At 31.6% G+C, this 22,656-nt stretch overlaps 2 protein-coding genes across 3 annotated transcripts; one reads left to right on the top strand and one right to left on the bottom strand.

Annotated features, from left to right (window-relative positions):
- Positions 1–3,517: 3,517 nt before the first annotated feature.
- On the bottom strand, positions 3,518–9,079 carry LOC135955809 (inositol monophosphatase 2-like). 2 transcript variants are annotated; one of them, XM_065506174.1, is made up of 5 exons: positions 8,933–9,036; positions 8,371–8,859; positions 8,253–8,307; positions 7,054–7,102; positions 3,518–4,037 (listed from the first exon to the last, which is right to left on the bottom strand). In XM_065506174.1, the coding sequence occupies exons 2-5, from the start codon at positions 8,842–8,844 to the stop codon at positions 3,761–3,763; spliced, it is 855 nt and encodes a 284-aa protein (XP_065362246.1). In that variant the 5' UTR covers positions 8,845–8,859; positions 8,933–9,036; the 3' UTR covers positions 3,518–3,760. The 2 variants fall into 2 exon arrangements, 1 of the variants encoding a protein (XP_065362246.1); XR_010576301.1 differs by lacking the exons at positions 7,054–7,102; positions 8,253–8,307; positions 8,371–8,859 and having other exon boundaries at positions 3,798–4,037; positions 8,933–9,079.
- LOC135955808 (ATP-dependent helicase brm-like) lies at positions 3,557–19,934 on the top strand. The gene is made up of 3 exons (XM_065506172.1): positions 3,557–3,641; positions 14,838–18,483; positions 18,576–19,934. The coding sequence occupies exons 1-3, from the start codon at positions 3,603–3,605 to the stop codon at positions 19,424–19,426; spliced, it is 4,536 nt and encodes a 1,511-aa protein (XP_065362244.1). The 5' UTR covers positions 3,557–3,602; the 3' UTR covers positions 19,427–19,934.
- Positions 19,935–22,656: the final 2,722 nt, after the last annotated feature.

Consider the following 22,656-nt stretch of genomic DNA (forward strand, 5'->3'; position numbering starts at 1 on the left):
TCATTTTTAATGTGTGAATATTTTTCAATCACCCATTGCAGTTCTCTGGTCCATATTAATGGCATATTTTCCGATGCATATGGAAGCATTACGTTTTCCAATATGTCTCTATACCCACTAGCATTCATGGTATCTTCTATTCGGAATATCGGACCAACACCATTCCATGAAAAGCAACCCCAAACCATTATGTTTCCCCCGCCATGGTTTACCGTCTTTTTTGTAAATTTAACGTGGAATTCTTTTCCTTTTGGTCGGCTTACATTTCTTTGGCAGTCGTTTCCAAACAAATTTATTTTTGTTTCGTCGCTCCATAAAATATTTCTCCATTTTTTTCGCCTTCACACCCGGACCATTGTAAGTGCTCTTTAGCAAATTCTAATCTTGTCTTGATATTTTTTTGGCGCATTAGTGGCACTTTTCTGGCAATTCTTCCCGGCAATTTAGCTTGTAAAAGACGACGACGAACTGTTTGTGGACTGATTTCGTTACATAGCTCCGCAGAAATAGCTTTCGATGATATGAAAGGGTCTTTTTTAACCATAAGGACGATCCGCCTATCTGTTTCTGGACTGGTTTTCTTTGGTCTACCGCGAGTTTCTCTTTTTTGTTTTTTAGATAAAGCATTTTGGACAAAATGTAAAGATCTTCCTATGCTCTTTGCTATTTCCCGTAATGATTTTCCTTGATTTCTCATCGTTTGAACAATTTTTTTCTCATCTTCGGTACAATGATGATTTCGTCCCATTTTCTTCAAAAGAGTCCTATTTTTTATAAAATTGTTGCTAAAATTTAAATTATACCTACTTACTGTTTCACGTAAATAGGAACAAAAAATTGCACAAAAAAAAAATTGTATATAAACAAATTACAAATTACTGATGTGTATCTATTTTTATGAGCAAATAATTTTTTGTAATTCAAATAAATTCGTTTTTAAAAATCAACATGAAAGCAAATAGTTGCCAGATTTTTGACTGACATGACATTGCCAGATAGAAATTTTAATAATATGATGTATTCTTAACGCTTGCGAGGAAATTTTCAATGTTACCGCCATTTAAATTTTTTCCAATTAGGTGTATCTATTATTTTGAGCAGATGTGTATATATTTCAAATTCCATTGAAACGATGTATATAAGGCTATAGCAAGTTGGACCTACAATGGATCGAAATAGGGAAAAAAATGTTTAACCCGAATTTTTTTCATCAAAATTTTTTTTAAAAAATTAAAAAATAATTGGAAAAAACTTTTTAAAAAAAATAAAAATAAAATTAAAATTTTTAACAAAACAAATATTTTTTAATATAATTTGGTGAAGGGTATATAAGATTCGGCACAGCCGAATATAGCTCTCTTACTTGTTTTTTATTATTTCATTAATATGTACTTTTATTTACTAATGTTGTGCAAAAAATAACAATTATGGTATTGACATAACAATGAAAACTTTAATTTTTACGAAAATTGTCTGGACCTTTAATTCACTAGTAGTTTGTTGAATATTTCTAGTTTTTATTCCTACTTCACGACAACGATGCTTTGTGCCAATTAAAGATTCAATCACTTCCTTTGCTATATTTTGCCGTTTCCATATAACCACATCTGACTGTTAAAGCTTCCTTTGTCGTATAATTTTGACTCCGTATTTTGCGACCTACAATTTTTCATAGGTTTTCACTTACCTTATTGGATAGTTACAATGTTTGGGGGCAATGTCGTACTGGAATTTCCTAACTAGAGTCATATTTGCATCAGTGTATAGATAAAACCATCGTTTAAAGTCGATCTGTATTCAATTCATATCTTATATGATCACTGACTCTTGTACGAAAACAGAACCGTATTCCATTTCTGTCTCGACCAGTTTAAGTGTTCTTTGCCAAATTATATACGATCAGTACAGATTTTTTAAAAATAAGATGTTTGTCGCAGGCCGATATCAACCAAGAATAGACTCGTTTTCCCTACGAATAACAGTCCCAGATCTAATAACCTCCCCGGAAGTCATTTATGTAAATTTCTTAAACACTTGCTATTAAATTATCTTGTTTTTGATGCCTATTATGAACTAAATTCGATTTTCGACTGTAGTCGAAATAGCTGATCGAACGAATTGTCATTTGGTATTATGGCGCACTTTCGTTGCTTACAACCTTAGACCTGCATAAAATTAACGAAAATGTTTCAGTTAGTGGTATTTGGTCCACCAAAAACAAATAAAATTACATATACTTACATTTTTAACAATATTTTTAATTCTATTTGCAGTATCGAAAGCAAAATTGTGTTCGTTGAAAAATTCGATGCACAACGAAATCACAAAGTATACAGAGGTGTCAAATTTGACAGTTCAAAAACACTAAAATCAGCTTTTTTTGAAATTGTTTCGATAGAAAGAGAAAACAAATTTGAGGTTTAATACAGATAGTGCGTTAAAACAAACAACTATATAAATAAGCACAAAACCAAACCAGTTGAAATTGTTTCGAGCGAAAGAGACAAATATATTTTTTTGCCATGTCGCCTCTGTATACTTTGTGACGAAATTTTCGACAGCGATGCCAACTTATAATACGAATTTTACATTCGATAGTCGATATTCGATAGCCAACGAACATCGTTTGTCGAATGCAACTCAAAATAAGGGCCTTTGAGTAGTTTTACGAGGTCTTCTTCCCAAATGTTGTGTTTGCCTCAATCCAGCATTAAAATCGTTTAATGGGTATTTTGGTTTTTAAATTATCGCAAATCTTGACTCTAGCCAGTTAAAAAACTTATTTTGCGAATATAATTACAAAAAGAACTTGTCAAAATAAAATAAATATTGAAATAACGGTAAAACATGATGTTTTTTGCTTCATTCTTTTTCGCAGAAGATGGGAAGATTTTCCCGATTTTCAATAGCAACCGAACCAGCACCATACCTGATATATTGATGTACCAATCATGTTTCATGCATTTTTTAAGAAGATATAAATGTAAAGAAATGTATCAAGAACTCCCTTATAGGGTTTTTACACTTATGTAAAAACCCTATTGTTTTTAATAAAACAAAATGAATTGAGACTGGTTTTCTTTTTTGTACGTGTATAAATTATTACCAGGTTTTAATTTTAAACGACAAATTTAAAGTAAACAACACTATTAACTCAACTACTTTTCATGGTCCTTCGAACCAGAAATATTTAAATATGTTTCTTTAAAGCATGTATTAAAATATGAACATTTATTTCAACAAACTTGTTTTTAATTAAAATCTCTATGTGGATTAGAAAACATTTATTATTTAGAATTAATTTTTATTTTTTTTTGTCTAAATTTGGCAACCCTGTTTAAGAGAAAGAAGTATAAAAAAACAACAAAAAGTAACACTCAATTATTTTTCTCCCATACAAAACTCTCTTAAATTGCACTAAATAAAAGCTTTTTTTCTTCAAACAAAATTCCTACAGTCAAACACAGACTTGAATAACAATAATATAAAAATGTAAAATTTCAAAATATGCATATCATTAAGTATTAAAACTTTTCTAAGTAGACTTTTATTATAATATATAGAGAAACAAATTTCATTAAACAATAACCAAAGAAATTAAAATGTATACTACTACTTCAATTTTATATGAACAACAACAGGTAATAATAATAAAACTAATTAATTTAAATTGCAATTGAAACAATCAAAAAAAAACAAATAAAAAAAAATATATAAAATATCTTACAAAAAGCAAATATTTGTATATATGTAAATTACATTAATTTTCCTCGCCACCAACTGACTTTTGTTGATCGGCCTTGCGTATTAATGTTTCTATTTCGAGGCGTAATTTCTCGGTACCGGCACATATAAGGTCTGGTTTCATTATATCAAATTTACCACCATATGGATGTGTTACCACTCCGCCAGCCTCTCTGATAAGCAAATAACCGGCAGCACAATCCCAGGGATACATGTCTTCGATGTGAAATGCATCTAAATTACCAGCGGCTACCATGCATAGAGCATCGACAACACATGAATAGGAGAGTAATCTGTAATGAAAAAAAATGTAAATATAATTTAGTTTATTTCTTTTTTGTTATTATGGAATGACATGATGAAATAAGCGCGCCAGTAACTATAAATTAATTTTAAAAATGACACACTTAAATATAAAATATGGTTTATTTTGTTTAATTAATTGCAATCATAAAAATATTAGATAATAGAGAATTCATAAAAATAATTTTATTTTTATATGAGCCTTAACGAATATAACTAAATGAGTCCTAAGACAATGAAATTTTGTGCTGTCTGTTAAGACAAATTGTTTCTGTTACTTCACAGCATTTCGTTTTAAATATTATTCAAATATGTTTTCATAGCTGCACTTGCATAAGACTACAGTTTAAATGACTATAACAATTTTTTTTCCAAAAAACATTTGAGAGTCGTATTCATTTGGCAATAGAACGAGTGAGTTCTCCATATACTATTGACATAATGTCAATAAATGCATGGTGTTATTAAATTCAACCAGAAAAATGAGCTTAATTAATAACACAAGTTTAAAAAAAAATATTTTTTTTGTACTAATTTCACATAAGCCTAGTTGACCACATTTTTGAGCGGACGAGTAAAAAATAAATTTCAATCTACATATTATAATAAGTGAGGAAATTTTAAAAAACTATGCGACATTTTTCGGAATTTTGTTTAAAGAAAAACACTATTTTCGACCATTGAAGTTAGTTGTTATCAATATTACACCATTTTTAAAAATCTTTAAGAAAACTTTAAAAATAATTAATTTTTCATATACTCACTTCTAAATTTTAAATTTGATTATTTTTCACGAATGGCAGTCGGTTTGAGATATTGGTAAAGAGTTTCTACATATAGTTAAGAGTTTATTGTAAATAAGAGAAATTTTTAAACAAAATTATAGACAACTTGATGCAAGATATTTGCTAAGAACAAAACAGTAAAGTCTAGGAAAAATCGAAAATTTTAACATAAATATCATTTAAAATATAAGAGATAAGTAGAAATTTGTGACCGATTATGGTATATAATAGACTAGGCTATTGGCGATGAAATAAAATAAATAAATAAATAACTTAGGGAAATAAAAAGTATTTTCTTTATTATCCTTTTTTCTTTATAACAAAAATGCTTGTACTAATTGTGTATTTGTAGAAGTTAGGAACTCTACAAAACTTTTCAAACTAGATGTAGTCTACTTTGATGTATCTCACTTTGTATTCTCATTTCTACATTATTTTCCAATTGGATCAGTATTTTAGAAAAGTCGGATTTATTACCACTTTTTTCCGGAATTATCAAGGTTTTTGGCACCAGAATATGCAATTGCTAGAGTGTCGTGAGGAAGACAAATGAAAATATTTATAAAAAAATAATTAACACTGTTCAGTTTTAATTATTATTCCAATTTTAATGTTATTTAAGTATTCTCTTTCTTAATAAATATCTCAAAAGTTTGACGCTCTGGATTTTTTTTTCAATATTTTTGCCGCAGTTAGAGGTCCTAAAGTAACTTATCCATATATGTTTCATATCATGAACAAAAACCTTGTGAAATAGTGTAAACTGTTTTATTGATTGATACACAAACGGCTCGAGTATAGACATATCGCTCATTTGCTGCAATAACGTAATAATTCGAAAAAAGTCGTTTCGAGAAAAACGGATTTTGGAAAATCGGATACCATTTCGTTTCTACCAAACAAGAGGTTATATATAAGTTTGTCATTCCGTTTTTAATTTCTACATTTTTATTTGCCGACCCATAAAGTATATATGTATACTCTGGATCCTTATATATAGCCGAAGCCTCCAAATAACTTGCATTCATCATTGATACATCAATATATCTCCTGGTGTGTAGTTGTTATTTAAATTCAGAAAATCTACTTTCAAATAGCTGAGATATAAGCAAAAAACCACGACAAATCGGGGTATTGTTACCAATTGAACAATTTTCCCAATGGGTTAAATATATTTTTTAATCCCGAATTTTTTTTACAAACATTTTTTGATAAATAATTTTGGATTAATATTTGCACACTCAGTAGTGCCTCTCGTGTTCCCATGCCAATAATAAATAAAAATTTACCACAAATTAAAATAACTTCTTAATACTCAATTCGATTTAAAGGATTCCCAATTTCCCGGACTTTTTCCATTTCAAGAAATTAAGCCAAAAAAGATTTGAATAATCAGTTTTCATTGACTGTTGCTAGAATTGAAAAAATCTGTGAATATAATGTAATCATTTGATTTGTAGTATATCACAAGAAATCGGTATTATCTGTGCAGAAATATAGTCTAACTTTTAGAAGAAAACTTATAAAGAAAATCCCAAAAATTAGCCTACAAAACAAACAACCCTAGTTAGCACATTGTGTATTGAAAATCTGATCTTAGCTCTTTTGTATGACACTGCATAACAACAAGAAAAACGTTGCATTTACATATATATATTTATATATTGTTTTGTATTAAAATCTCAATTTTCATAAAAAGTGGACTTTGAATATTCTTGCGAACCTTCAATCGGCGTTATAATTTTCTATTGAAAATCTAATTTCAATCGTATTTTGTGGTAGTAGAAGCATTGAGTTTGAATTTGTTGATTATGATAAAAAGCAGCTAAAGTATTTAATACAAAATATTGAGTTGTACTTCATTGTATTTCGTTGTCAAAAGCATCGTCTGAGTCATTCTAAATAATTTTTACTATTTTTAAATCTTTATAATTATCGTGTGTATTCTTATTGCTATTACTGTAATAATGTTGCCTAAACATTACAAAATAAGAAGTTTACAATTCTAATTAATTGAACAAAATATATTATTTCGAAAGTAATCGAATTGTTTATAAATAAGCAAGTTCTTTAGATAAAATCATTATTTACCGTAAAACATTTAGTAATTTAAAATTCTGCTCACAAGTTTTTTTTATTGTCTTAACAAAGACACTAACTTGTTTTTAAAAACAATAAATAACAATAGATTTTTTTTTTAAATTATATTTGTATAACTCACCTTCTAGCTTGAGCGGCTATATAATATATGCGTTTAATATGTTTATTACTAGGGGGCGGATTTATATGCAAATGCATGTTTTTTCTCGAACGTCCAACTACAATGTAGACCAATTATATATCTGAATCGCACATTTTGATGCAAAATGGCATCGATTTGTTAGTGCATATTTTTGCATATTTTATTTATAATGCATATTTTGTTATATTTTACTTCAAAATGCATATTTATATGCATATTATGCCAATTTTTAATAAAAATATAATTTTTTGTCATTAATGGGCAATACATTATTTCGACATTTTTTTTTGTCGAATTTATTATAGAAATAGCAGTAGATAACATTTACTAACTAACTTCTTTCGACATCGAGAAACTGGCATTAAGTTCTTCATTTCTTTAACAGTAATTGAAAATTATCATTTCAAAACACTTTTCTTCAAAAAAGTTTAGTTTTTTTAAGTATTAAAAAATCATTAAATGTATCGAAAAACATTCATATTTGTTTTAATTGCAAATTCGATTTATAAGAGATTTCGTTATCGAAAGATTCACATACACAGTTACCGCTCCTGACAGTAATTTCTACGAGACTGTCGTAAACTAGTGATTTTGGATAACTTAGAGACACTATAGATTACATAGAGACACTTAAGTGATAATTGTCTTTATGCTAGATTCCATGGGATGTACAAAGTAACCAATTGACTTCTCTCTGCATTACAAATAGCACGTCAAATGACCCAAAATATATAAATTGGAGTCAGCCAAGTGATCAGATATTATTTCCCTCTATAAGGGATACATTTACTAATTGCTTGGTTATTACGAGATAAATATTAAGGTTGGATGCTACTTTACAGCACGATCAAAAGCTCTAAAGATTATGGATTTAAACAAGTATTCATACCAAGATATTACAATTAATATATCGTCCATCGTTTTTTTAGAAGAAAAAATAGTTTTAGAACTTTATTTGTTTAATTCCTGGTATAATTTAAAGAGTTCTAACTGCTGGCAACAGTGTTGTGTATTTTTTGGACATTTCGAATTCCATACTTAATTATTTTATGTTTCTGCACAAAAATATAAGTGCATATTTTTTAAATTTTGAGGTCATATTTTGATTTTTTTGAAGCATATTTTAGGCGCATATTTTCCAATAATAAATGCATGAAAATCCGCCCCCTATTTATTACGTATTTTTTTGGCATGCAACAACGATACCTCATAGCTCACATTGGCATCGTTCATCTGCATAAATAATATGGAATATTAATATTTTAATTAACTTTAAATTAAGCAAGAGCCACTTACCTTTTCACATTTGCTAACTGCAATAGGTTGTCCATTGCAGAAGGCTCCTTGTCCTAATTTTGTAGTATAGATTTTGTTTTGTGGCGCCACATTAACAACACCCAATACAATTTCCTTATTAATTGCCAAACCAATTGAAACACAAGTATGCGGTATTTGAGCTATAAAATTAGAAGTACCATCTATGGGATCTATTATCCAAGTGGGAGCATTTGTTAGCTCTTTTGTTATGTTGTTATTTTTGGCAGTGTCTTCTTCATCAATAAATTTATGATCAGGATATTTTTTCAAAATTTCAGACCATAAAAAATCCTCAATACGATTATCATAATCGGTGACAACATCATAGAAATCTGTTTTAATGTCTACTTTTTTCGTATCCAAATTATAGCCTTCCATTAAAATTTCTCCTGCTTTTAAGGCCAATGGATAAATGAAATCGTACAATTCATTTATAAGTTCTTTGGAGGCCATATTTAAAATGTTATACTTTAAAATTTATTAACAGAAAATAGTTTAGTTTTTTTTTCAATAATATTTTTTTTTTGTTAATTAAACTCACTTGATTTTAATAATTGCTACCGTTACTGTTAGATGTTTTGTAAACACTGACAAGTTTTCAATTAAAAAAATCTTATATTTTTTTTTTTGTATCTTAGCCCCAAAACGGGTTTATTAACATGATATTCTGTTTTTTTCTGTCTTCATACAGACGTTGTATATTCTGCTCAGTGGCAATGTCTATGCTCTCTTGCTTGTGTTTTTGATATGTAGAACTTTGGCTGAGATTAAAGAGAAGAAAGAATATTTTTTTGAACAGAGGCGTATCTGGCTAGAACTTAATTAAAAGAAAATAGCATCAAAGTAACTGTTGAAGGCAGGGTTCAAGGGGTTTTATTTGGGCTGGGGTAGATAGATTTGATTATTTTTTATGCGAATCGTACAATTCCTTTACCGATATCAATACATAATTAATCGAAAAAATATCACCTAAAAATATGTGATTTTATTTGTAAATCCTCATAAATCACCCATATCGCGAATCAATATTTCACTTGAAATATGTTTCCTTTTCCCACTTTTCGTTCATCATCTATGTTAACATGAAAAAATTCCCCATGTAGTGAAGTTTTTAGATGGAATTTTGTAAACACTAAACAGCTGTTACGAAAAAATCAACTATTGTGAATGAAAAGTTCATCACGTTAGCAATTTTCCCTTCGAGGAAAATGGATATTTCATGGGAACATAAATTTCACATCTTATTGCCGATATGGGTGAATAATAGATTTGTTAAGTTACAAATAGGAACCTGTAGTTTGCAAGCTCACTTATTTTAAACAGTTTTTTTTTTAATTGTTTGCCTTACCAAAAAATAAAAAAATCTGCATAAAATATTGAACAAATACTGAAAACAAATGATTATTGAACTCGCCTGAAATATGTATACAAATGGACTTAGCACATTTGCACATGAATTCCATTATATTTAATTGTTTAAATACTGTAAAATAAATCAACATTTTAGGGCTGTTAGCCCTGGGAATATTCGCCACAGTTCGTATTTAAATTTTAATATGGGTATTTTTTAAAAAATAATAATTGTTACATTAATATATCAGTAGAGTTGTCAAACCGGTTTTTGAATTATTCGAAAAACCGGGTTTTTCCAATTTTACTGTTTTTTTTAAACCGGTTTTTACAAAAGGACGGTTTTCGAGTTATTCGACAAACCGGTTTTTTGTCCCGAATTATTCGACGAAATCGAATATTTTTTAAAATTTATTTTAAGATTTTATACGATTATTTTTAATAATTTTAATACAACAAATAAGAGAGCTATATTCGGCCGTGCCGAATCTTATATACCCTTCACCAAATTATACTTAAATATAGTTTTTTAAAAAAGTTTTTTCCAATTTTTTTTTTAATTTTTTATTTTTAAAAAATCTTTTTTGGGGAAAATCTATTTATGACAAAAAATTCAAAAAAATATTTTTCCGATTTTGACCCTTTGTGGGGTCCAACTTACTATGGTCTTATATATGTAGTTGCACAGGTCTTTGAAATATCTATCAATAGATATCCATATTGTCTATATTAATGATTTAGTAATCCAGATATGGGTCAAAAATCGAGGTTGTCCTGGGTTTTTCCTTATATCTCAGCCATTTGTGGACCGATTTTTTCAATTTTAAATATCAATCGAGCCGGAAGAATTCCCGATATATTGATGTATGAATCACGTATGTATGTAAGTTATTTGGGGGCCACGGAAAGTTGATTTCAACATACAGGCGGACATACGGACATATCGACTTCGCTATCTATAACGATCCAGAATATATATACTTTGTGGGGTCGCAAATGAAAAATGTAGAAATTACAAACCACTCAATTCTTAAATTGACAAAAAAAGGCTAAAAACAGGTTATTCGAACCGGTTTTTGATAGAAAAAACCGAAAACCGGTTTTTAAAAATTATGCTTTTTCGAATTATTCGAAAACCGAATGTCGAATATTTGACAACTCTATATGTATATCAGATAAAGTCCTGATATAATTTCTTTTTGTGTACATACAGTGAATGACAATACAATAGACACTTTTTTCAAAACGATATTCCAATTTTTTAAAAACAATTTTTTATTTTACCAAAAATATTTGTAAATTTTCTATATTTTTTATTAAAATATAGAATATCTCCTAAATCTACTCCAAGAAAACATAATTTAATAGCAAACGATTTTAAGAAATTCCCAAAAATTACTACCGGGAGGTTATTTTGCCTTTTCATTGTATTGTCAAAAAACTGTATATCAGGGATTAAAAACTCGGCTCCACAATGGGCCAATTTCGGGATAAATTTTAAAAAATAATAGTTTTTCAACAGGATTTTTGGTAAAGATAATTCGGAATAGCAGAATATAACACTCTTGTTTAAGAATTTTTTGCAGTTTATATCAAGGTATTGTGTTCAAAGTGGCGAAACATTTTCTGTCCATATTAATTGCAATATTGCGAGACTAACGTGAGCAAAACAAAACTAGAAAAAAAATCTGTGTATTGTTGCTCTCCTCTTTATGTTTAGTTTGTTGTAAAAATTTCACACAAATGTTAATTGTCTGTACAGTTAATAAAGCAAACGTGAAAACTATGTTGGTGGAGACGACATTTAACAGAACACTAAATTTAATGAAATTGTTTGTTTTTGTTTTTGTTTAACAAATGTATCTACTCTGTGACAATATTAATTTTAACCAATAGAGTACTTGTTTTTTTGTTATAAAATTTTATACTTACCCCCATAGAATAATATGTAGGTTGACAGAATATTTGGTTTTGCATTAATTTCAAAATCGAATTTCAGTTAGTATTCGATATAAAGCATGTTGCCGATTATTAAAATTTGTATTCACTATATTGGAACAAGAACGAAACCTATGGTTATGATAGTTTCATGATTTCTTATTTAACAGACATAGATTTATTATAAGATTTAGATAAATTGAGAAAAAAAATATATAAAATTAAGATAAAGGAAGTAGTTTTCTCATTTTTTGTGCTGCATAAGTTGTTACCTATTTTCAAAATTGTCCCGCTTTTTGCAAAAATTAAACTGGTAACTCTAACATTAGGGTACAAATGATTTTGTAAATACAGTAATTTTTCAGGTTCGAGACTTTAAAGACACTGCAAATTATTTCACCAACATTTCTGATGTAAAGATTTGTTTTCTGAAGAAAAAAAATATTCCGTTTTATTCACTATAATTTCTTATGGGCCAAATTTGATTTTTTTTTATCATTAATTACATGTGTATTAAAAATTTGTAGAGTTCTTTTTTTGTGTACGTCTCTGTATGTAATTTTTTTTAAATATCTCTTATCTACACTATGTTTGCTGTGAAGCTTCATAGATAATTTTAAAAACAAGCATCTATTTTATTTTTGTGTACGAACAAAATGTTCTAATACTTTTTGTAGTTACTACTTTTTAATCGTTAAAGGAAAATATGAAATATGTAAGTACTTTTAACAATTTTGAAATTGCACGTAAAATATTCAGTTTAAAAGACAAACTAAAACTATACATATGTATGTAAAGATTTGTTTGCATATCATGCAATATTAAAACTTTATGCTGGGGAAAAACATGGGGTTAATAATTTGGAACTCTTTTTATAATAAGGAGTGAGATCGAAAAATTCTTAACACACGTTTTTCATTACATTTTTTAACCCAAGTATTATTTGAATTTTTTTTTGATCAAGTTACCTTTGAAAAACATGTCAGTTATTATGTGTAATGTCAATTATATTAATTTTTTTGTTAATCTGATTAAAATGAGTGACCAGAAAAAAGTGCGTACTGAAATTATTAAATATTTTCAACAAAACCCAACTTGGTCTTACAAAAAGTTGGCCAAGCATACAAAGGTCTGCCGTCAAACTGTTTCCAATGTTATTAAACAGTACCGGGAGAACTTGTCAGTTGATAGAAAACCTGGTTCAGGTAGAAGGAATGGTCCACATGATGTTTCTAAAGCCAAAAAAATAGAACGCATTTTCAAAAGAGCTCCCAACACATCCGGTAGGAAAGCAGCCCGGTTAGCTCAGTGCTCGGACTATTTGGTACGAAAAGTTAAAGCTAATGCAGGTTTAAAAACATACAAGGCTCAAAAAGTTCCTGACAGGAACGCTACTAAAAATTTAGAGGCCAAAAACAGAGCACGGAAATTGAAGTCAAGTTTTATAAAAAAATATTCTTGCTGCATAATGGATGACGAAACGTATGTTCTGGCAGATTTTTCGCAACTTCCAGGTCAAAAATTTTATGTTGCTGATGCTCGAGGGAATGTTGAAGAAAAGTTTAGGACCCAAAAGCAGACAAAATTTCCCAGAAAGTTCTTGGTATGGCAAGCAATATGCAGTTGCGGCAAAAGAAGCCACTCATTTGTTACAACGGGCTCTATAAATACCGAAATTTACATCAAGGAATGTTTACAAAAAAGGCTGCTTCCATTCATAAGACTTCATAATGTGTCCACTTATTTTTGGCCTGACTTGGCATCCTGTCACTATGGCAAACAAGCCCTTGAGTGGTACAAGAACAATAATGTGGTATTTGTACCAAGAGAGGCAAATCCTCCAAACTGCCCGGAGCTAAGGCCAGTGGAGAGATATTGGGCTCTTGTTAAAAGAGAATTGAAGAGTACAAAAAAGGTGTCCAAAAGTGTGGTAGATTTTAAACGGAGATGGACTACATGTTCGAGCAAAGTGACAGAAAGCACTATAAAAACGTTAATGGAAGGGTTTCCGAAAAAGGTTCAAAATTTCATCACTAGTGATTAAAACTATAAAAATAATTTTTTTTGTAAATTGTAATAATAATTTCAATCAAATAAAAAAAAAATTAAAGCTGTAAGTTTAGTGGTTTCTTTTTTATAAACATATATGTATGTTAAGAATTTTTCGATCTCACTCCTTATATGTAAAGCGGCAAACGTTTAATAAACAATTAAAATTAAAAAATACCGTTTTATAAAACTCTTTATTATTATTTTATTAAAACAAGGACAAGGAACAGACTTAATTTCTAAAAGATTAGAATCGAGACAGATTAAATACAAAAATATGAATGATAAACAGAATTTTTGAAAAAACAACATTTTATTATATGTTTATATGCAGTTTCTTAAGTACTTTATTATCAAGATTTGCAAAAAAAGATATATTTTAATTAACAAAAGTGTAAACATTCAGTTGCAGTTTTCTATGGTATTTTGTAGACTGTTTACGAATGTTTACGATTTATATTGTAATTTCATAAAGACCTACTATTTAAGCTAAACTGGGACTCAACTAAAGCTCCATAAAGACATATGATTGAAGCTAAACTAGGATTTCATAAAGACATACACTTGAAGATAAAATGGGACTAAATAAATACATAGGATTGAAGTTAAAAAGGGACTAAATAAAGTCTACATAAAGACCTAGGATTGAAGTTAAACAAAAAGACCTACGATTGGAGATAAACTGGGACTTAACTATATTGTTAAATTTTTTGACTCAAAAAGTTATACTTTGACTCTGTAGTTATACGATTTCTTTGTTTTCGTAAAGGCCACGAAAGCAATATATGAATAATGTGTTAAAAATTATTTGTTAATAGAAATAATAATGGTAATTCGCTAGTGAATGTGCAAGTCTTTTAGAAAAATACCCCATTATGGAAGTTCGAATATAATTTCTGACCTACGATAGGAAACAAAATCAGGAGAAAATATGCATCCGCAACATATACGAACAATTTAAAATATCTTTCTATTTTCCAAAACTATTTAAATGTTTTAATGTGTTATATCGTAATTTTGCAGATTGAGAAAACAATACAAAATACAGAAGTAAAATTGAATTTTTCTACATATTCTCTAACCTTTACATATGTCATACGTATTTCCAGGGCCCCCCATCTGTTCCAGGCCAAGGTCCACCTGGTCCTCCCGAACGTGCTGGACAAGAAAACTTACATGCTTTGCAACGTGCTATTGACACAATGGAAGAGAAAGGTCTGCAAGAGGATCCTCGATACACTCAACTTCTCGCCATACGCGCCACCTCGAAACATCAGCACTTAACCAGCAATCAAATAAATATGTTGAGAACACAAATAACAGCATATCGTCTGTTGGCACGCAATAAACCAATTTCCATGCAAATGCAACAAGCATTTCAACAGGCAGCCCAACAACAACAGCAGCAACAGGGGCCACCTGGACCAACTATACCAGGACACCCAGGTGTACCCGGACCAGCACCAGGACCTCCGGGACCACAGCAGCCTGGTCAGACGGGCACACCACCGCAATGCCCAACACCGCCAGCATCGCCCTATGGTCAGCCACCGGGAGCGGGCAAAATGCAACCACCACCCCATGTGCAACAGCAAATGCCACCTGGACAAATTGGACAGATAGGTGGTCCACAACCTGGACCTACACCTATACCGCAAGATATGCATCAAATGGCCAATGGCGGTAAACCACCAGGACCGCCCATGATGGGTGGTGGACAGCCACCCATTTCATCTCCCATGCCCGCGACCATGGCAGGTCAAGGTATACGGCCTCCAGGACCCGCTGGCATGCCTCCACAAGTTGTCCCCAAGCAGGGAGCACCTCCACCACAACAGCCCATGCCCAAACCAAATCGCATTACGACAGTGGCCAAACCACAAGGTTTGGATCCCATAGTTTTGTTGCAGGAAAGAGAAAATCGTATTGCTTCTCGTATCGCTTTACGTATGCAGGAACTACAGCGTTTACCCACCACTATGCCGGAAGATCTAAGGCTACAGGCGGCTATAGAGTTGAGAGCATTACGAGTGCTAAACTTTCAAAGACAATTGAGAACTGAAATAGTCCAATGCACCAGACGTGATACTACGCTAGAAACGGCTGTAAATATTAAAGCCTACAAGAGAACTAAAAGACAAGGTTTGCGCGAAGCTCGTGCAACAGAGAAACTGGAGAAACAACAAAAACTGGAAGCGGAACGTAAACGCAGACAAAAACATCAAGAATTTCTGGCGGCCGTTTTGCAACATGGCAAAGATTTCAAGGAATATCATCGTAACAATAAGGCTCAATTGGCCAGAATGAATAAGGCCATTATGAACCATCACGCCAATGCAGAGCGTGAACAAAAGAAGGAACAAGAACGCATAGAAAAGGAACGTATGCGTCGTTTGATGGCCGAGGATGAAGAGGGTTATCGTAAACTTATCGATCAAAAGAAGGATAAACGTTTGGCATTCCTGCTCTCGCAAACCGATGAATACATTGGCAATCTCACTCAGATGGTGAAGCAACACAAAGACGATCAAATGAAGAAAAAGGACGAAGAACACAAACGTTTGCTGCAATACAAGAAGGAGTTGTTAATGAGTGGCGAATACATAAATATCGATGACAGCAGTGTAGCGGCTGATTTGCATGTCGCCGTTATGGAACAAAGCACTGGCAAGAAATTGACCGGAGAGGATGGTCCTGTGCTAAAAAATTTGCATAGATGGCTGGAACAACATCCCGGCTGGGATTGGATGGAAGACGATGATAACTGTAACAACGAAGAGGAAGACGCCAAGCTCAAAGAACAAAAGGAAAGAGAAGAGGAGGGACTAGCGAAAATGAAAGAGGAAGGAGAAAAGAATGATGAAAACGCCATGAATGAAGATCCTTCCGGCTTTTTGAAAACGGTAAAAGTAGAAGATGATGAGTACCGCACAGAGGAACAAACCTATTACAGTATTGCCCACACTGTACATGAAAAGGTCCATGAACAGGCCAGTATTATGGTTAATGGTCAATTGAAAGAGTACCAGTTGAAGGGTTTGGAATGGTTGGTGTCTTTGTATAACAATAACTTAAATGGCATCTTGGCCGATGAAATGGGTTTGGGGAAAACTATTCAAACCATTTCGTTGGTAACGTATTTAATGGATCGCAAGAAGGTTATGGGTCCATTTTTGATTATTGTGCCCCTCTCTACTTTGCCTAATTGGGTTTTGGAATTTGAAAAATGGGCTCCTTCGGTGGCTGTTGTCAGCTATAAGGGTTCTCCCCAGGGTCGCAGACTCTTGCAAAATCAAATGCGCGCCACTAAATTTAATGTTTTACTCACCACTTATGAATATGTTATAAAAGATAAAGCGGTGTTGGCCAAGATCCAGTGGAAATACATGATTATTGATGAAGGTCATCGTATGAAAAATCATCACTGCAAACTTACACAGGTTTTGAATACTCACTATATAGCTCCCTATCGTTTACTGTTGACCGGTACTCCATTGCAAAACAAGCTGCCCGAGCTGTGGGCTCTATTGAATTTCTTGTTACCCTCAATTTTCAAATCGTGCTCCACATTTGAGCAATGGTTTAATGCTCCCTTCGCCACTACCGGTGAGAAGGTCGAACTAAATGAAGAAGAAACTATTTTGATTATCCGACGTTTGCACAAGGTATTGCGTCCCTTCTTGCTGAGACGTCTGAAAAAGGAAGTCGAACATCAATTGCCCGACAAAGTGGAATACATCATCAAGTGCGACATGTCTGGCTTGCAGAGAGTGCTCTACAAACATATGCAAAGCAAGGGAGTACTACTTACCGATGGCTCAGAGAAGGGTAAACACGGCAAGGGTGGTGCCAAGGCTCTTATGAACACTATTGTGCAATTGCGTAAACTTTGCAATCATCCATTTATGTTCCAACATATTGAAGAGAAATTCAGCGAACACACCGGTGTTCATGGCATGGTTTCCGGACCTGATCTTTACAGAGTTTCAGGCAAATTTGAACTGCTAGATCGTATCTTACCCAAGCTCAAAGCCAGCAATCATAGAGTTTTGCTTTTCTGTCAAATGACGCAATGCATGACAATTATCGAGGACTACTTGGGCTGGCGCCAATTTGGTTACTTACGTTTGGATGGTACCACCAAAGCCGAAGATCGTGGTGAACTTTTGAGGAAATTCAATGCCAAGGATTCAGACTACTTTGTCTTTTTGCTGTCAACTCGAGCGGGTGGTTTGGGTTTGAATTTACAAACAGCCGATACTGTGGTGATTTTCGATTCCGATTGGAATCCCCATCAGGATTTACAAGCTCAAGATCGTGCCCATCGTATTGGCCAGCGTAATGAGGTGCGTGTCTTGCGTCTTATGACAGTAAATTCGGTAGAAGAGCGTATTTTGGCGACGGCACGTTACAAGCTGAATATGGACGAAAAGGTTATTCAGGCGGGTATGTTCGATCAAAAGTCAACGGGCAGTGAGCGTCAGCAATTCTTGCAGACTATCCTACATGCTGACGATGCCGATGAGGAAGAAGAAAATCAGGTGCCCGACGATGAAATGGTCAATATGATGATTGCACGTAGTGAAGATGAAATTGAGTTGTTCAAACAGATGGACATTGATCGTAAGAAAGAGGATGAGCGTATACATCCGGGCAGAGAACGTTTAATAGATGAATCTGAATTGCCCGATTGGTTGACCAAGGATGATGCTGAAGTAGAACGTTGGCACACCTATGAGGAGGATATTATTTTGGGTAAGTGGATCAGCCTACAAGCTCAATACTTACACGAGTTTTAAATGATCTTTTGTACAACATACTAATATTCTTCTGTTCTGTTTTTATAGGTCGCGGTTCCCGTCAGCGCAAGGAAGTCGATTATACCGATAGTCTTACCGAAAAGGAACTATTACGAGCCATTGATGATGGCGCTGAATTTGAAGACGAAGAAGATGAGGAAGAAGCTAAACGCAAGCGACGTAAACGTAAAAACCGTAAAGATGATTCCGATGATGAATCTGTGGTGGGCCAATCGATTAAACGCAGACGTCGTCAAAATATCGATAAAAAACTTAAGAAGCAAATGGTTAAAATAATGTCAACTGTTATTAAATACACCCATGAAGATGGTCGCATCATATCGGAACCTTTTATGAAGCTACCTTCCAGGCAACGTTTGCCAGATTACTATGAAATTATTAAGCGGCCGGTAGACATAAAGAAAATCCTCCAACGTATAGAAGATTGTAAATATGCGGATTTGGATGATTTACAAAAGGATTTTGTGCAACTTTGTCAAAATGCTCAAATCTATAATGAGGAGAATTCTTTAATCTATTTAGACTCCATAGAATTGGAGAAGGTATTTGTGAATGCCAAACAACGCATACAGGCACAATCTTCACAAAATTCCTCGACCACCGGCGAAGGTGGCAATCTATCGGATAATTCGGATAACGATGATAATTCCGGACAAGATAATTCAGATGATGAAGAGATTGCCTCGACATCAGCGGCCGCCGTTAAAATGAAATTAAAACTTAACAAAACCATCGCTAGCACACCATCCACCCCTACTCCCTCAGCATCATCAGCCGCACCACCAGTAAGTGCATCGACCAGTAAAAAGCAAACAAGACGTAAACGTTCTCAAAAGAAATATACCATATCGGACGATGATGACGACGATATGGATTAGCTACCACTTGGAGTGGTATTCTCTTTGCAACAGCAGCAAACTCATAATGAATAAAAAAGATGCTTAGGAGGAATGATACACAAAAAAAACATTCTCTATAAACAATTTTAAACTTTGGTTTTTCGGTTTGATTTAGTTGTTAATATTTTTGCTTGTCCTTATTTTTTTAATCATATTTATTCTTATAATTGGTTTAAAATTTTATCCACTCTATAGATTTTGTAAAATTTTGTTCAATAATTTGCTTTTAATCAGTTTTTTTTTTAAGTATGTCTTTTGTTTCGAAACACATATACGTATTTCTTTTAGTTTACATTTATTATAGACGCAAATAAAAATATAATATATAAGATATACAATTTGCAAAAGATAAAAATACAAATTTGCTATTCTTCATAATTAGATTTAAAAAAAATTAAAATTGAAAATGTAATTCAAAATTATTCTAACATACATTTATTAAAAAAAAAAATATTCAATATAAAATAAAAATCCATACATAAAATAATATTACTGTTTTTATTTCATTGCGGTATGGTTACTAATGGTGAGAGCTAGTGAGAGAGCGTGGAAGGATCATGATTTCCTATCGACAAATTAAATAAGAGATGTAGCTTTCTCTAATTAAAAAAACTTTAAATTTTGAATATACCCATCTTTTCCGTAAATCGATGAACTGTGGAGTTGGATACCAAAATATCGTACAAGCAGTCGAGACAGGCTAACTGTGGAATATCTTGGCAATTAGCCTTAATAGCAAGTCAATTAATCTTAAAGTCAAAATAATGTACGTCTGTTATTATTATAGGGTCATCGAAGTGTCGGGAAATTGTCAAATGATTATCTCTATCAAAGATTAAAATTTATTTGATTATTGTTTCAAATCTTTAAAAAATGGACAATTATGTTCTAAAAAGGTAAACAAGTACCATGTTTGCCTATAAACATACACTATGGTTAAATACAAATTATTAAAAAAACAAGTAAGAGAGCTATATTCGGCTGTGCCGAATCTTATATACCCTTCACTAAATTATACTTCAAAATAAAAATTTTAAATATTTTTAGGTAAACAAAAATTTGGTTTTTTCATATTTTGGAAAAAAAATTTAAAATTTTTTTTTTGTTTTTTCAATTATTTTTAATATTTAGCGAAAAAAAATCGTGTTAAAACATATTTGTCCGATTTTGACCCATTGTAGGTCCAATGATAGGTACCATAGAGAATAGACATATAGCGGAAACTCTCCTGTCAAAGGCCTAACTCAGTTGCCAGAAACCTAAGTGGTGAGAATGTATTAGTAGAAAAAACTATGTGAAAATAAAAACAACACTCGTATGTGTGATTATTTTGAGTAATTTTTTTGTTTGAGTTGAGTTCCTAGTTTCCGCTCTATGTTTCTCTATGGTAGGTACTATGGTTTTATATACGTCATTGCAAAGGTCTTTGAAATATCTATCATTAGATATCCATATTGTCTTTAATAATGACTTAGTAATCCAGATTTCTGTCCTGGTTTTTTCCTCATATCTCAGCCATTTGAAGATTTGGATCCCGAAGATATCTGGGGTCTTCAGAAAATTGATTTCAACAGACAGACGGACTTGGCTTAATCGACTCCGCTATCTATAAGGATCCATTAATTAAATAATAGTTGTAAGCCTCCATTTACGCGGTACTTTATTTACGCGAATTTGATATAACGCGAACTCAAATTAGTAACCATTTTTTCAAATACGCGACTTTTTTTACACGATTTTCATATAATGCGGCAACAAACAACAGGAAATGAAAAAAACACAAGCGAATAACAGATTTCTTTTTTGAAAACTTCGTTAATTTTTATGAATTTTATGTTATGTTTTGATCTCTTTTATGTATTAGAATATTTTGTTTTTTTAATTGAAATTTTTTCCTTAATTTTCGATAAGAAATAATTTTTTTAGTTTAGTTTTTTTACTTTACTTTTGTTTTAAGTAAGTTTTTAGAAGTACAAATAAAATAAGTTTACTTAAAGTATATATCGTCGCCTTAAATGCAAACGAACGTAACTACATTTTTATTGTTTTTACAGGATACGTTATAAAATCAATAATAATAGAGTATTCTTGGCAATTGTTCAATCAATCAAAAACTCGATTTTAAATTTTTGTGTAGTTACGTCCGCTTTCATTTAAGGTGACGATATGTATGTATGTACATTTGTGTTTTCTATTTAACGCGATTTTTAGGTCCCAATTTCTTTTTTGTTATGTGACTGATGTATTGTTTTACGCGAAATAAAAAATTATTACCCCCACAAAAGCATTTCGTTCTAAATTAGAACCTCGTTTTACGCGAATTTGATTTACACGCAATTTTTTTGGCCCAACAAACCGCGTAAATGGAGGCCTAGCTGTACTGACAATTTTCAAAAAAAATTTCAAACTTGAAATAACTAAATTACAAAAAAATACATTTTAGAACATACATATCGATGGCTTAATATAGAAATGTTAAATCTCGTTTTTTTTTCAAAATATTAATATTATATGTTAAAATAATATGTTGACGAGTAACAGATTTACAGTAATTATAAAAAAGTCCTAACTCATTTAAAAAATCGTTTGAAAGAAAAACCTCTAACTCATTTAAAGTGGAATGCATATTTTTTGGTTTATATTAAAGAAAACTACTTTTCTAAAAATATTTTTTTGATATAAAACAAATTTTTAGTTGGTTTTTTTTTCAATTTCACTTTCTGATATTATTGAGTTTTTTGCTTCTCCTTTAAAGTAACTAAAAGTTGAGATACGACCTTTCTATAATAATCCATCGATATGTATTAAAAACTTAACAAATATCCACAAACAAAACGATGTCAAATCCTTAAATACATAGTTCTAAAACGTAAAAATATCTTAGCCAATAGTCCATACAGCAACAAACATGCAATGGCTAATTTCCGGTTTTTCCCGATAATAACCTTACAGCAATAAAACACGCTGTACTATGTTTTAAACATTCTAAGTAACATATTTAGTAAAGAGAGAATAAAAAGGAATTTCTTCCGCATTATACAAAGGCATTTTCTCAAACAGGTACTAATTTCAAATTAGGTGTTTTAACATAGATTTTAACGTAAACATACTTAGATTAAATAACGGTTTACATACACTACCCACTCTACCTCAGTGACTAACAGGTGTTTATAAATAACAAATTATGCCTGCACATATCAAAACCACAC

Source organism: Calliphora vicina, chromosome 3 (genome assembly GCF_958450345.1).
Source record: "Calliphora vicina chromosome 3, idCalVici1.1, whole genome shotgun sequence".
Classification (NCBI taxonomy): domain Eukaryota; kingdom Metazoa; phylum Arthropoda; class Insecta; order Diptera; family Calliphoridae; genus Calliphora; species Calliphora vicina.

What these genes read in the sequence shown, in the direction of transcription:
- LOC135955808 (XM_065506172.1), top strand. Translation starts at nt 3,603, where the DNA reads ATGTATACTACTACTTCAATTTTATATGAACAACAACAG. An exon ending in TTTTATATGAACAACAACAG is followed by an intron (nt 3,642 to 14,837) that starts GTAATAATAATA and finishes ACGTATTTCCAG; the next exon opens with GGCCCCCCATCTGTTCCAGG. An exon ending in TGAGGAGGATATTATTTTGG is followed by an intron (nt 18,484 to 18,575) that starts GTAAGTGGATCA and finishes CTGTTTTTATAG; the next exon opens with GTCGCGGTTCCCGTCAGCGC.
- LOC135955809 (XM_065506174.1), bottom strand. Translation starts at nt 8,844, where the DNA reads ATGGCCTCCAAAGAACTTATAAATGAATTGTACGATTTCATTTATCCA. An exon ending in CAGTTAGCAAATGTGAAAAG is followed by an intron (nt 8,308 to 8,370) that starts GTAAGTGGCTCT and finishes TTATTTATGCAG; the next exon opens with ATGAACGATGCCAATGTGAG. An exon ending in GTTGCATGCCAAAAAAATAC is followed by an intron (nt 7,103 to 8,252) that starts GTAATAAATAGG and finishes ATCCGCCCCCTA; the next exon opens with GTAATAAACATATTAAACGC.